Here is a 13,923-nt window from a genome sequence, read left to right as displayed (position 1 = left end):
GTGTTACCTTTCATGAACCCTGGTCCATGACATTACCATTATGGCTTAACCAGTGTTCATTGGCTGAAATGACAGTTCACTAAAGGTGTAGTTCTGTGTTAATTCAAAGAGCGTAGTTTTGTTGAAATTTCCTTTAAAATGCATTTTTATATACTTTTGACAACTTATGTGTAGTTCCATAATATTGACGTCACTTCAACATGCAGGATATATCGCTTCTACATGGTCTTGGGATCAAATTTGTTCTTGTTCCTGGAACACATGTTCAGATTGATAAGCTCTTGGCTGATAGAGGTTAGCTGAAGATTTGCGCTTTTTTACTGTTTTATATGCTAAAGTGCTTTGAAAAGATACGTCTTTTTTTTGTATAATGAATGTCCACACTATTGAAGTTGCCTGTGTTTGACCCTATTTGTTTATTTGTTTTTTTCCTATATGCCGTATTTGATACGTATTTGGCAGCATATAAGGAAAGTGGGGTGCTTATTTGGGATAAGCATCGCTGAGTGAGTTCTGGATGAAGATTACATATAGACGAACATCCTAATTTTTGTTTTGCGTATATATAGGATATCGAGGGAGATGTATCCAGTCAGTTTAATAGCATAAGTATCGGGTGCATTCCGGTCATAGTTTGTCTCATCTCATCTATGGTTTTTCTATTTTTCGGTTCAGCACACACTTTTGGAAATGGAGATTAAGTATTGAAGTCATTTCTTGGTTCTTGTAGTGTTGATGGTTGGCGAAGTACTGCAAGTAAAAGCTACATAACCAGTGCTGTACTTTGTATTGATGCCGTGGTTGATGATTTGTCTTTGGACATATCTTTTCTTTAAATAGTATTGGTGATTGTACTACATGTTAGCATGGTGGTGAAGGAGCTCACTTTATGAATTTCTCAGGAAAGAAGGCCAATTATGGTGGTCGTTACCGTATTACGGATTCTGATTCATTAGATGCTGCGATGGAGGCAGCTGGCAGAATACGCCTTACTATAGAAGCAAAGCTATCTCCTGGTCCCCCAATGTTAGATCTTCGTCGACATGGTGTTAATGGTCGCTGGCACGAAATCTCCGACAATGTTGCTAGCGGAAACTTCCTGGGTGCTAAGGTTAGCATGGCATACTATACCGGTTTTCGGTACCATATCGGTTTCATCTATTTCTAGATGCAATTTTTTTTACTAAGAGTAGTGAAAGGCAGATATAGGGGACCCATCTGACGCTTGAAAGATTAACCCTGAAAGTTGGAGGCGTATTCTTAACTTATTTTTGGCAAAGTGGCCACTGCAAAGTGTAGAGGCCAGTTGGCGAAGTGGCGTTAAGCACCCCTAGTGGTACATGAGGGGCTGTTAACTTATTTTCAAATAAGTATGACTGTCCAATGATAGATGCAGTTGAAAGGGATAATATGCCAATGCACACATCGACTGTACATCAGATCAGACATAACTTAATAACTAACCGAACCGCCAAGTCACACATCAGATGGTACATAAGATCAGACATAAAATAACTAACTGGACCCATCGGGAGGTATTAATATTATGTACTTATATGAGTGTCAAGTTTTGGAATTTGGAACTACTTAGGTAAAGCTTAAAATTAAGATTATGAACCTCTATGTGGCATCTTTTTTCTTTTGCTTGTCTTGAGATAATAATGTTTGAGTGGGTTTGTGTACTTGTTCTGAAATGGCGAACTGAAATACCTCTCTCTTCTTGTGGCAGAGACGAGGAGTTGTTGGTGGCATTGACTATGGATTCACTGGTGAAGTTAAGAAAATAGATGTTTCACGGATAAAAGAAAGACTTGATAGGGATAGCATAGTTGTCGTGAGCAATATGGGATACTCCAGTTCAGGAGAGGTGTTAAATTGCAAGTATGATGTCTACCCCATTCACTTTGTAGCTTTCTTCTTCTTATTCTGCAGTAACACTTCTAAAAATCACTATCAAACAGTTCACATAACTTCACATAAGGAATTTTTTTTATGAAATACAAGATGAGACAGATGCAACATTCTTATCTTCAACATCATCTGATATTAGTGTTACTTTTTCTGACTTTCAGCACATACGAAGTTGCGACAGCATGTGCTTTGGCTATCGAGGCGGACAAGCTTATCTGTGTTGTCGATGGCCAAATATATGATGAGCATGGCCGAGTCAATCGTTTCATGTCTATCGAGGAAGCAGATATGCTCATCAGAACACGCGCTAAGCAGAGTGAAACTGCTGCTAATTATGTAAAGGTTGTAGGGGAGGAGGACATTAGTTATGCCCACAATTTTCCTATCAAAGAGGAGAAAGAGCAAGTATGGGTTGGAAGAGATTTCGTCAGTGATTACACTGCATCCTTTCGGAATGGTGTGGGTTTCAATAATGGAAATGGTCTGTCTGGTGAGCAAGGGTTTGCTATTGGTGGGGCAGAGCGGTTGAGCAGATCAAATGGCTACCTTTCAGAGTTGGCTGCAGCAGCATATGTATGCCATGTAAGTTTTTGCTTCTTTCTTGAGTTGGATTTAGGAGGTATAAAAGTGTGAGCTCTGAAGTTGCCACTTCTGCACTAGATTACATGGTTTCTAGGGTTCCAACATTGTTAACACCAAACTTGAATATTATAGGATACTCTTATCTTCCAAACTGCTTTTGGTGTATGAACCATGAGGTCACGGGTTCCTGGAAACAGCCTCTTGCAGAAATGTAGGAAAGCTGCGTACAATAGACCCAAAGTGGTCGGACCCTTCCCCGGACCCTGCGCAAGCGGGAGCTACGTGCACCGGCCTGCCCCCCATCAGTGTGCACCATTATGTCCTATACATATTCCTCGCAAAAAATGTCCTATACATATCATGATGTTAGGCAACTATACTTCTCAAAGAACATTTTTTTACTGAATATATCTTGTTTATTGACCCGAATGGTACTTGTATCTGCCATGTTTCTCCGGGAATCATATTTACTATGGTCCTTGGAATATTCTGTTTCCACGGGGCAAAAGTATATGATGTACATCAGTTCATGTATTTTTTGTATTATTGATGCATTGCTGTTGTTCCTTTTTCCTGATTAGGATCTTCTCATTTTTACATATCAGGGCGGTGTCCAAAGAGTTCATATCATAGATGGCACTGTTGGGGGGTCATTGTTGCTAGAATTATTCACAAGAGATGGTGCAGGAACACTAATAGCAAGGTATATTGAAACTCTTGCTCTTTCCTAGCTGTCATGAAACGTTAGTCTTGATGTGTAAGCCCACAATTGCGTACTTGCAATGCACCTATATGCCTGTTGAGCTATTGATTTATATAAGTTGTTCTGCTAATTGCTCAAAACGCATGCATGCTATCAATGTCACAGCAGATAATATGCGCCACTATTTGAGAATGCCTATGATCTGGAATAGGACATATTTACTGCATATATATATATATATAGGAGCAAAGTGCAGGGAAATAATGTTTTCCACTCATTTAACAGAGATATGTATGAAGGAACGAGAACGGCTAGAGAGGAAGATTTTTCTGGTATTAGAAAAATCCTTCGTCCCCTAGAAGAATCAGGTGTCCTAGTGCAGAGAACAGATGAAGAGGTACCTCATTATCATGCGAACTTTGAGCAGTGGAAACACTAATAGCCTGAGTTAAGACATGCCTCTTTATGAAACTGAACAAAGCATTCTCGTTAATCTTTCAACAGCTTTTGGAAGCACTGAAGTCATTTATTGTTGTGGAAAGAGATGGTTCAATCATTGCGTGTGCTGCTCTCTTTCCCTTTTTTGAGGATAAATCGGGGGAAGTTGCTGCTATAGCTGTCTCTGAAGAATGTCGAGGACAGGGTCAAGGAGACAAGTTACTTGGTAAGACTGTTGCAAATCCACCTCTTTAGTCTGCTCAGTAAAGCTATGCAAACCTCTACTTTCAATTATTTGTCACAAAAGTGTATATTAGTTTAATTCTATGTTGCAAACATCTAATCTTGTGGTTGCTGAACCGTGCTGTGCCTTCTTAACTTATTATCTGCTGTAAAAAATTAGCCATGAAAGTAGGCAAAAGCGCGTCAAACAGGCACTAAAATAGGGTAAAGCGAGTGGGATGAACAGGATTATAAGAATCCACCGTGATCCCAGACGCAGCCTATGACTTCAATACTTAAATTGCACATTAGTAGAAAGCATGGAGGCTGGTAATATTAACTCTAGAACGTTGGCATACTGTTTGTTTTGCTTCTCCTTGTTAACTTTTTTTATGTATACTGTAATCTTAGTCTACCAACACGAAATGAATTAGAACTAGATATTTGGAAGAGAGATTTTGCTTAACCGAGAACTACCTCCATTTCTTGGGAATGTTTCCTATTAATTTTGTGTGTGTATAAAGCAAGAAACTACAAAATCACCACAATTGAGTCTCCACCTTATATGTTGTCACCATTAACTTCATCTTTCTCTAGCATTAATTGTGCACTACAATGGACTAGTGTTTATCAAATACTTATCATGGCTGATCTACTCCTGCAGATTATGTTGAAAAGAAGGCATTATCCCTTGGTCTTGAGAAAATATTCTTGCTTACAACACGGACAGCAGACTGGTATGTAATTATGTTCTAGTTGTGGTCAAATTGCTCTTTAACTTCATCATATTCATTGTTGATGAGCAGCTGTGGTTAATCATGGAATACTTAACAGTTCCTTCGATTAAGAGTCAACCTCACCATCTTCCTTGATGCATCAATAAAACCTGCTATATCTGCTCATATTTTTAGAGTGCATTTTATTTCTGGTGGTGAAAATATGTTCATATTGTAAAGATGCAGTGCCGGATATTTTCTCATGTTTACACTTGAACTTCAACAGGTTTGTCCGGCGTGGCTTCAAGGAATGCTCAGTGGAATCCATCCCAGTGAAGAGGCGAAAACGAATAAATCTCTCACGCGGATCAAAATATTACATCAAACGGCTCCAGCCAGCAGAGATTGGACATATGGCTGCCAATAATTTTGCGTTGAAATGATCTCTGCAAGCGAACAACATAGGAATCTAGTTGCTGCATATGAGGTTTATATGATAACTTCTGCAGCTGTTGTACAGTATAGAATTGTATATATATAGTATAAAGTCAAGTGAATAGTTGATAACGAGTGTCTGTAGAGTAGGACTAATATTTATCTGGCTGATAGCTGTGAGGCGTCTGATGTTCTCGTGTGACCATAGTAGGAGATGGTATAAAGATCGGTCTCCTTCGGTCCTTCCCGGAAGAAATGGATCTGGCATTCTGGCTGGAAAACTTGCTAGCGAGTTCCTGTCTTGTCTTCGGGTGGATGCACTGAACAGCCGCCCCCCCCCCCCCCCCCCCCCCCCCCCCATGTACCGTTTTAAATATGTAGGGGAATACGGCATATATTTTATTTATTGCGCAAGCTTTTGAACTGTCTTCCATTTTTCAGAATTTTGATTGAGTTTTCTGACACTTCCAAGTATACAGAATACAGTACTAACACGTGTTTTACTCCCTCCGTCCCAAAATAAGTGTCTCAGCTTTGTACGAAAGTTGAGGCACTTATTTTGGGACGGAGGGAGTATACTGTTCCACCTGTCTCGTACATGTCGATTTAGTAGAAACAACGAGAATACAACATAATGTCAATGATAAATTTTGTACATGAAGAACCGGACAAAGAATGTCGTAAATTTATGGTTGTAGTGACATGAACATGATATACTAACTAAGAAGTACCCAGTGTATGTGTGTCCCAGTAGCAGTATATGAACATGATTTTCTGGTTGGCTATGCTGCTGCTTGCACGAAGCTGCAAATTGCTCCATCTGTTGCTAACCTGCGCAGAAGAAAGCTCACTTCGCTGCGATTGATGATCAATACGCTTGTTTTCCCCCAAATGCTGCAAGCAACAACGTTGATAGAGCTTTGGAAACGTCTACCTGTGAAGATGGGAAAATATTAGATGATAACTAGTTGATTTACTGCATGGAGCAAAAACTGCAGCTCTAGGTAGCCAAATGTGCATTAATATGGGTGATCAACGGTTTATTGCTAGACTAAGAATAAGCAAGCAAGAGGAACTATGCTTCTATTTATGTAAGATCAAGCGCAACTCAGCAGACATGCTGGCAATAAAGAAACCGCTACAATTTACGACATATTGGACAAGGAAGATCTAACATTGACAAGAATCAGAAAGATCGCCGTAGGAAGGGCAAGGGAGCCCTATTGACTTTGCTTTGTTTGATTGAGAGACAATGAGTTCTGTGAAGTGGATGTCAAGATGATCATTTTTTTGGGATGTGCAGTGACAAAAAAATATCAAATCGGCTCAGTTACGAATAGTACCATTTTCTCCTACATTGTACTTACAATGGTTCTGGTAACAATTACTGCTTGAATGACCAAGCGATCCCATTCCCCTCCACTTCTATTGTTCTGCACTTTCATTATTCTCTTTGTTGCCTTCTCCTTCCAATCAAGCATGGAAAAAGTGGCAGCTGCAAAGGACACCATTGCAGTAGGGATCACTGGCATAATTCATTGAACTGAAAGGATCAGTAAACAGGGCATATATATGTCAAATTGTCACGTTCATGCTTCATGATTGATGTATCCAGAGGTGTAGCTCGCTTGGTGCATGGGTTCAAACCAACACACTAAAACAGCAAATCCTTCACTAAATTAAGTGTTTACAACTGTTCATTTATGGTAATACTTAGATGACTGCATTGCCATGAACATGACACCACTGGTCACCTGGCCTATCTTCACCCCTGGATGTATCCCTTTTCTTTTATCAAACTGAGAAAAATACTTGTTTGTGATTCAAGAACAGACATTTCAAATTGGTACTTTAGGCTTTTTCGCATATATTGAGCAGCCGCAGTCTCAGTTACATGTCAGACCAACAGTACACAGAGCTCACTCCTGAGATTACTCGTGTGAAGCCTTCTAAAACAATAAAAAGGAAACCAACGCGGCGGTAATTAAAATCAGAGTGGGAACAATATGCTAAAAATATATAACATGGATCTAATCTGATGAAGATTGGGAGAAAAAATAACTATCCCCCCCCCCCCAAAAAAAAACAAAATACTCCCTCCGTCCGAAAAGATGATAAAAAGAGATGTATCTAGACTAAGTCTAAGTCTAGATACATCTCTTTTTATCCATTTTGATGACAAGTATTTTCGGACGGAGGGAAACATGTGGCAACCAGCACCTACTACCCCAGTGACTCATTTCAAGTTTACAACCATAGTTTATACAGCCCATGAGCTGGAAATCCCACAACTTCGAATCAAACTTGATACACAGCGAGAAAGTTGCACAAAAGACAACACCCTGGGTACAAAAGTTGCAATCAGATAAAACATGTTGCATGGACTTTCATATGGCTCATCAATAAATAATCAAAATGACTTTAGCTTATTGTGTATGCCAACCCTCAATCTCAAGCGAGAAACACTGTTACAAACAGTAAACAACAAGAGGTAGACAATCTTCTACCTTATTCTTTGTGAAACTGGTATAAAAAAGAAAAACCTTAGATTTTCCCAAACATAACTTGAAATACATCACATTTGATTCTACTTTTTTTGCAATATTCATCAACAACTCCTCTATATTTCACTATATTGAACTATTTTGAATAGTCTGAGAAATCTGGAAGCATTAGTTTATGACAGAGTGATCATGATTTTTCGTTGGAGGTAAAGGTTCTCCTGCGATTTTTTACACAAGTTCAGCAGCTGAGTAAATGCCACTATCTGACATCTCTCAAAGAATAATTTAAGCACTGAAAACCTTTTCAATCAATTTTATTTTAATTTGGCCACAAAAACAAAATTAATGAGACAGTGTCAACAACAGCCTTACAGTTACATGTGGTGCATTTACAGCAAAACTTTTCGTCCAGCAGTCAACTTATCTTCCAGTCTTCCCATGAGACAATATGTCTTGGAAGGCCTTCACGTCATCAACTGAGAAGGAAGGTTTTCTCTCAGCAACCAACTTCATTATCTCTCGGGCATTCCTGTCCTTTTTAATTACCATAAGGCCTTTCAGCAGATTGTGAATGGTATCGACACTTGGAAACCAGTTCTTCTCCATGCTGTCTTTGCACAATCTGAATGCCAAATTAAACTCCCTTCGCTTACATAGGTAATGTACCATTGTCTGGTAAATCCTTTCATTTGGCTTGCATCCCCTCCCATGCATTGCACCAAAGACCGTCTTCGCCATCTCATGCTCACCTATCACAAAAAATCCCTTAATAACCAAGTTATATGTGATCTCATCCGGTGTTATCCCCGCTGCATACATTTTCCGCACCAGATCATTTGCCTGCCAGCCCCTTCTCCTGTTGATCAGGAACTGAATCCTTACATTGTAACTGGTTAGCGTGGGCATGCAACCCCTCAACCTCATGAGGTTCCACAGGCCATCCCCAACCTCACGGTGGCCATTCTTATAGAACGCAGCCATCAGTGTTGTGTATGTGATGACATCTGGCCGCACTCCTTCCTTCTCCATCTCCTGCATTACCCGGTACGCTGCATGGAGCTCCCCCATGTCGCACGCCATCTTCACCACTGTGTTATACGAAATGTCATCCAGCTCAACCCCGTACGTGGGTGATGCCTCGTCCAACAGCTGCAGGGCCTCATCAAAGAGCCGTGCTTGCATCAGCACCTTCATCGTGGCATTGAGCGACTTGACCGTGCGCTCGCACCCGTACATCTCCATCTCCCTGAAGGTCCGGAGCGCGTGCTCCGGCATCCGGGCCCTCCCGTACAGGCCAATGATCCTGATGACGAACCCCTCCCGCCTTCCCTGGGGCAGCGCCTTGTGCTGCTCGAGGATCTCCTCCACGAGGTCATTCCGTCGAGCACCTGCCAGACGCGCCACCGCGTCCTCGAACGCGAACCGGTTCTCGACCAGCACGCGGTTGTCCGCATTGGCCTTGAACAGCTCGTACAGCCGCACCGGGTCTCGCTCGCTCTTGATCCTGACCAGCACCGGCGCCTCGGCGTCCGCGGGCCCTTCCGGCCGCGCCTCGGCGGGGGGCGAAGAGGCCTGGAGGCGGCGCTTGGAGGCCGCGACCGCGGCGCGGCAGGAGGCGATGGTGGGGAAGTCCGGCGGAGGGGAGTGCCCGCCCGCGCGCGCGGAGAAGGGGCGGCAGCGGGGGTGGGAGAGGCCGGCGGCGATGATGGTGAGCGCGACGGCGTCGAAGGCGGCGCAGAGCTTGCGGAGGGCGCCCAGGGATAGCATCTGATCCGCGCGATCCCGGGGCGGAGCGGGGCCAGTGCGGGGCGGCTGGGTTTCCGGGTAGGTTGGGCGGGTGGCTGTTAGTTATGACGGCGGCGTGGAGGCTGCCATGGTCGGGGGCGGAGGCGGGGAGTGGTACTGGATGCGAGAGTTACTTCCACCACGATGGCTGCGTGGATGCGCGACCCACCGTGCAGTCGAATGGCCTCGCTCGCTAAAGCCCACCAGTTCATAGCAGAAAAGCCAGCAAGTACCCAACCTGTTGTTTTGGACCATGGGCTGGTTATTGGGCTTAGGTCGGGCATTCCGATGGACAATGGGCCGAATGAACAGCTGGGGGGTCATATTCTTCAGACAGTGAGTTAGTGCATGTACAATGGTGCTATCCTAGGAATGTCATGTAGGATAAATGATGAGGTGGAGGAGAGAGAACTCATAAGAAAAGGCTTGTCTTCTCTTATTTAAAATAAGATAAGAAATGATATCTTAGCACAATATGTGTCACCACATTTTTAGGAATAACTAATTATAAAGATAAGGCTAAGAAATGACCTATTGTAGATATCTTTTTTATCATCTCTTAATTATATACAAGACCTAAGATAAAACTATTTTATCAATCATTGTACATGCCCTTAGGTTTATCTTTTACTGAAACATTTCTCAAAAAAAAATTACTGAAAGAATCCTAAGCACAGCGTTCAAAATAACGTTGTTATTCGGTTTAATGAAAAACAGCAAACAATCATCAGTTTGAAATAAATTTGAAATTTGATTTGGTTGGGGTGCGCCGAGCCAGGCAATAGTGCAATGCCTAGACGATACACGAGGGTTCTAATGGTAAGCCATTGTGATGAACCCTCCTTCATAAAAAATAAATTTAATATCATTGTGAGCACATGGCCTACATATCATCAGATATTAAACTAATAAAAACAGGTATTACACTTGATCTTATCCAAAAGGCGGAGAAAAATATGAGTTGTGTTGTACAGCCACGCCTCCTTCATAAAATATTACATTCTCGTCGCTAGTCGAGGTGGTACTACCGCTGCCTTCTCTTCTGTCCCGCTCCAGTCTTTTTTTTTAGACAACCCCGCTCCAGTCTACGCGGCACGGGGACGCGGGCGGCTGGGCCCAATTCGAGAGCCCAACGGTCTGAATCCGGTTGGAGTTGAAAGCCCATCTGGTCTCTGTTCTATTTCCTTTTGCCTTTTCCCTATCCCTCAAAAAGAATTTTCTTTTTCCCCTGGCCGAACTAAAAAAATCAACCAATAAAAGAAGAAGAAAAGTTGTGATGGATACGGACGCAGTGCTGGTACGCTAGTCAATAAAATAGTTCGGTACGGGCATTATTATGAAAAAAAAAGAAATACAGGATGACCCGTGGCTTTCGAAAATTACATATTTTCTACCATTTCTAAAGGCAACTCCAACGGGGAGACCCAAACGGACACCGTTTTTGTCCGCTTTTCGTTCGTTTGACTCACCCGTCTGTGTGTCCGTGTCCGCTTTTTTATTTGGGTCGGCCTGTGCGCCCAACAGAAAGCAGACTCGTTTTGTCCATGTCCGCGTTGGCATTAAATCGAACACCTTGTGGGCGAGCTCCCACGTCGCCCCGCGCCGCTCCTATGCTGCAGCTCTCGCCGCGCGCGCCCTGCCGTGTCCTCGGCGCCCGCTCGCACGTGGCGCAGCTCGCCCCGGCCCCGGGCCCGCCACGCCCGCGTGCCTCGCGCTGCAGCTCGCCGCGCCCGCCGCCGCTCATGCACGCCGCGCTAGCCACCATGCTCGCCACGTTGATGATGAGCCCGTCCATGCCCACGTCGCCGTTGGGCGCGGCCAGCGGCGGCGCCTGGGACCTGTACGTGGGCTGGTGGAACGGCCACGCGCACTGCCCGGCGCACTGCGTCGCTGGGTTGCCGGCCCACACGTAGGCCGTGCCGGACTTGGCGTCCACGGTCCCGTGTCGGCCGCACCGGCTCATGCAGAACCCCTCCACGCCCACGTCCTGCGCCGTGAGGACCAGCCCATACGTAGGTACAGCTAGTGGATGCTGCTCCACCACTGGGACACGGAAGGCGCCGGGGACGCGCGGGACGCGGCGGAGAGGAAGAGAAGGAAGTCGGAGACGATGGCCTTCTGCGCAGCCGTGCTAGCGTCGCCGTGCTCGCCCGCCCGTGCTCCTGTCGCCGCGCCAGCTCCGCTCGTGCTCGTCATCACGCAGCCGCTAGCTGACCCGCGCGACGGAGCTTGAGCGCTGCGTCGGGCACGGCGCGAGGAGCGAGGCCGGGCGCAACTCGACGGGCGGCGGCGCTCCAGCTCCGGCTGCTACGATGGTCGGGGTACGGGGGAGGCAAGGCGAGGCCGGGCACGGGGAAGGGGAGGCGAGACGAGGCCGGCTGCCGACGTGGGTGTACGGGGGCTGGGCAGAGAAAAAGGAGGAGAGAGAGATGTAAGGTGGTGAGTCTGTGCCAGGTGGGCCGGCCTCGCATGCAGCGGACGAGGAGGACGCAAAGAGCGCCCGCTTTGTGTCCGTCTCGAACCCAAATGCAACCCAAATTTACGTCTGAAATGGATCCGCGCGGACACAAAGCGAACAAAAAATAAAAACGGATCAGCGTCTTGGGCAGTGTTTTTTGTCCGCGCAAATTCAAACGGACATGCGCGAATGAAATGAATCCGTCCATTAGAGTTGCTCTAAGCCTGTCGTGATGGCATTCCGTCCAGCCTACGCGGCATGGAGACGGGCAAAGCCACATGCAGGGCGCCTACTGACTCGTGCGTACATCGATGGTAGACAGGAGAATCATGAACTCATGATGCGGTGCAGGTGTATTCCATCCTAGATGGGACAAAATCAGCCATCAGCTTCGGAAGAGAAGACGGGCCTTGCTTTCTCTACACGTGCTGCTGTTGGTCCTGTGTGTACATCAGTACATCACCTCCCGTTTGGGGGTATATTCTGCGTTGCAAGATCGCTAGGAGGATAGTGTTGTCATATGCATTGGACTCTGCTTTTTTATTTTTTATTTATCTAAGAACCTAAATCATTATACCTAATTTGACAGAAAATGCTATAGTAGAGATGCTACATCTTTGGTGCGCCAGAACGAACGATGGCTCTGTTGAGTAAAAAAAGCAATTTCTCGATTAGATTAATCCACGAATAAATCACTAGTATGACATTGACATAAATAAACACATACTGATATTCAGTCAAGCAATTAAACCCTCATCTCTTCTCAAGCTTCAATAGCATGTAGAAGAGAAACCCTTATAAAGAGGTCCAACTTGTCTTCCACTTCCGGGGTGAGACTAAACTTCCCACTCCACCTAGTGCTAATAAACCCACATGGGCCCTCAGAGATTTTTCAGAAATTGCTATATGGGCCTAGAGCCCATCTCAAATTTCAGCAATCCCCCATCAGATCTCAAGGGGCCATTGTGTTCTCTATTCCAATTGTTGTTTCGATATACCAGTGTTTCAGTGAAGACCTGTTAAGGTTGAGCTTCACCTAGAGCAAATAGCTACACTCCTTCACAACTAAACAATGAACTATGGCTTGAATTGTCAGTTTGGCGTAAAGAAGTTTCACCACATGTCTTACTAGTAGTGGGCTGCCGAAGGCTGACCCCCCGGGTGGAGCATATAAGTCACACTCCTGGCCTATTCATGAGTTTACTAGAGATCATCCCAATCTCATAGACCGTGACCAGCAGTCAGGCTCACATAGGTGTGTTCCTCTAAAGATCGCTCAGTAGGAAAGCATCTTGCTTACATAAGCTTTGGAACTCATTAAGACAATAGTCATCCTACCATACAGTCTTGAGAGTATTGTATCTCCAACGCAGTGGGTTAGTATAGTTAGTCTCCTCAGTTCACCACTGGCTTGTTTTCTCAGGTCCTACTTCACGGGATCTCCGATCACATAGGTTGGGTTACCACCATGGCAACTCATGTGGGTCTCATACACATCTCCCTCGATGCATTATCTATCACAACGCGTGATAACCCTTTCGTAAAGGGATCTGCCAGATTCTTAGCCATATGGACATAGTCCAACACTATCACTCCGGAGTTTCTTAATTTTCTGACAGCTTTTAATCTCATTCTTATGTGTTTGGTGGACTTCATGTTGTCCTTTGAACTCTTCACCTTGGTGATGACAGTCTGATTGTCACAGTTCATAAGGATAGCCGGAACCGGATTATCAACTAATGGCAAGTCCATCAAAAGATCTCGAAGCCATCTCGCTTCAACACCAGATGTGTCTAATGCCGTTAATTCTGCTTCCATTGTCGATCTTGTTAAGATCATTTGCTTGCAGGACTTCCAGGAAACGGCGCCACCTCCAAGAATGAACATATACCCAGTTGTGGCCTTCATCTCATCAGCATCAGAGATCCAATTTGCATCACTATACCCTTCAAGTACCGACGGGTCTCCGGTATAGTGAAGTCCATAGTTCATAGTACCTTTCAGATAGCGCATAACTCGTTCAACGACATGCCAATGTACATCACCCGGTTTGGAAACAAACTGGCTCAGTTTGCTCACAACAAACGCGATGTCGGGCCTCGTTGCGCTCGCTAGGTACATCAGTGAACCAATGATTTGAGAGTATCTCAATTGATCTATAGTCGTGCC

The 13,923-nt window shown here is 44.7% G+C and overlaps 2 protein-coding genes and 1 non-coding gene across 4 annotated transcripts; 1 reads left to right on the top strand and 2 right to left on the bottom strand.

The window, feature by feature from the left end:
- Positions 1–206: 206 nt before the first annotated feature.
- LOC125520305 (probable amino-acid acetyltransferase NAGS2, chloroplastic) lies at positions 207–5,446 on the top strand (the record flags this gene model as incomplete). Its single annotated transcript, XM_048685199.1, is given in 9 exon segments — positions 207–294; positions 903–1,111; positions 1,730–1,881; positions 2,073–2,493; positions 3,099–3,196; positions 3,482–3,593; positions 3,701–3,860; positions 4,521–4,593; positions 4,859–5,446. Coding segments are annotated over 9 exon segments (1,470 nt in total), but the record flags the coding sequence as incomplete, so codon positions are not given.
- A 137-nt stretch (positions 5,447–5,583) lies between these two features.
- On the bottom strand, positions 5,584–9,469 carry LOC125523089 (pentatricopeptide repeat-containing protein At1g80150, mitochondrial). Of its 2 annotated transcripts, XR_007290100.1 has the most exons (3): positions 7,884–9,469; positions 6,375–6,502; positions 5,584–5,941 (listed from the first exon to the last, which is right to left on the bottom strand). XR_007290100.1 is itself a non-coding variant. In XM_048688135.1 (2 exons), the coding sequence occupies exon 1, from the start codon at positions 9,276–9,278 to the stop codon at positions 7,932–7,934; it is 1,347 nt and encodes a 448-aa protein (XP_048544092.1). In that variant the 5' UTR covers positions 9,279–9,469; the 3' UTR covers positions 5,584–5,941; positions 7,884–7,931. The 2 variants fall into 2 exon arrangements, 1 of the variants encoding a protein (XP_048544092.1); XM_048688135.1 differs by lacking the exon at positions 6,375–6,502.
- Positions 9,470–10,055: 586 nt separating this feature from the next.
- Positions 10,056–10,254, bottom strand: LOC125526231. Its single transcript, XR_007291640.1, has one exon. It is a non-coding gene; the product is annotated as a U2 spliceosomal RNA (small nuclear RNA).
- Positions 10,255–13,923: the final 3,669 nt, after the last annotated feature.

The sequence above is a fragment of the Triticum urartu genome, chromosome 7 (genome assembly GCF_003073215.2).
Source record: "Triticum urartu cultivar G1812 chromosome 7, Tu2.1, whole genome shotgun sequence".
Lineage (NCBI taxonomy): Eukaryota > Viridiplantae > Streptophyta > Magnoliopsida > Poales > Poaceae > Triticum > Triticum urartu.
The sequence above is the reverse complement of the archived record's forward strand: the minus strand, read 5'-3'. Positions and strand labels throughout refer to the sequence as shown.

Excerpts from the sequence above, each read along its gene's own strand:
- LOC125523089 (XM_048688135.1), bottom strand. The coding sequence starts at position 9,278 with ATGCTATCCCTGGGCGCCCTCCGCAAGCTCTGCGCCGCCTTCGACGCC.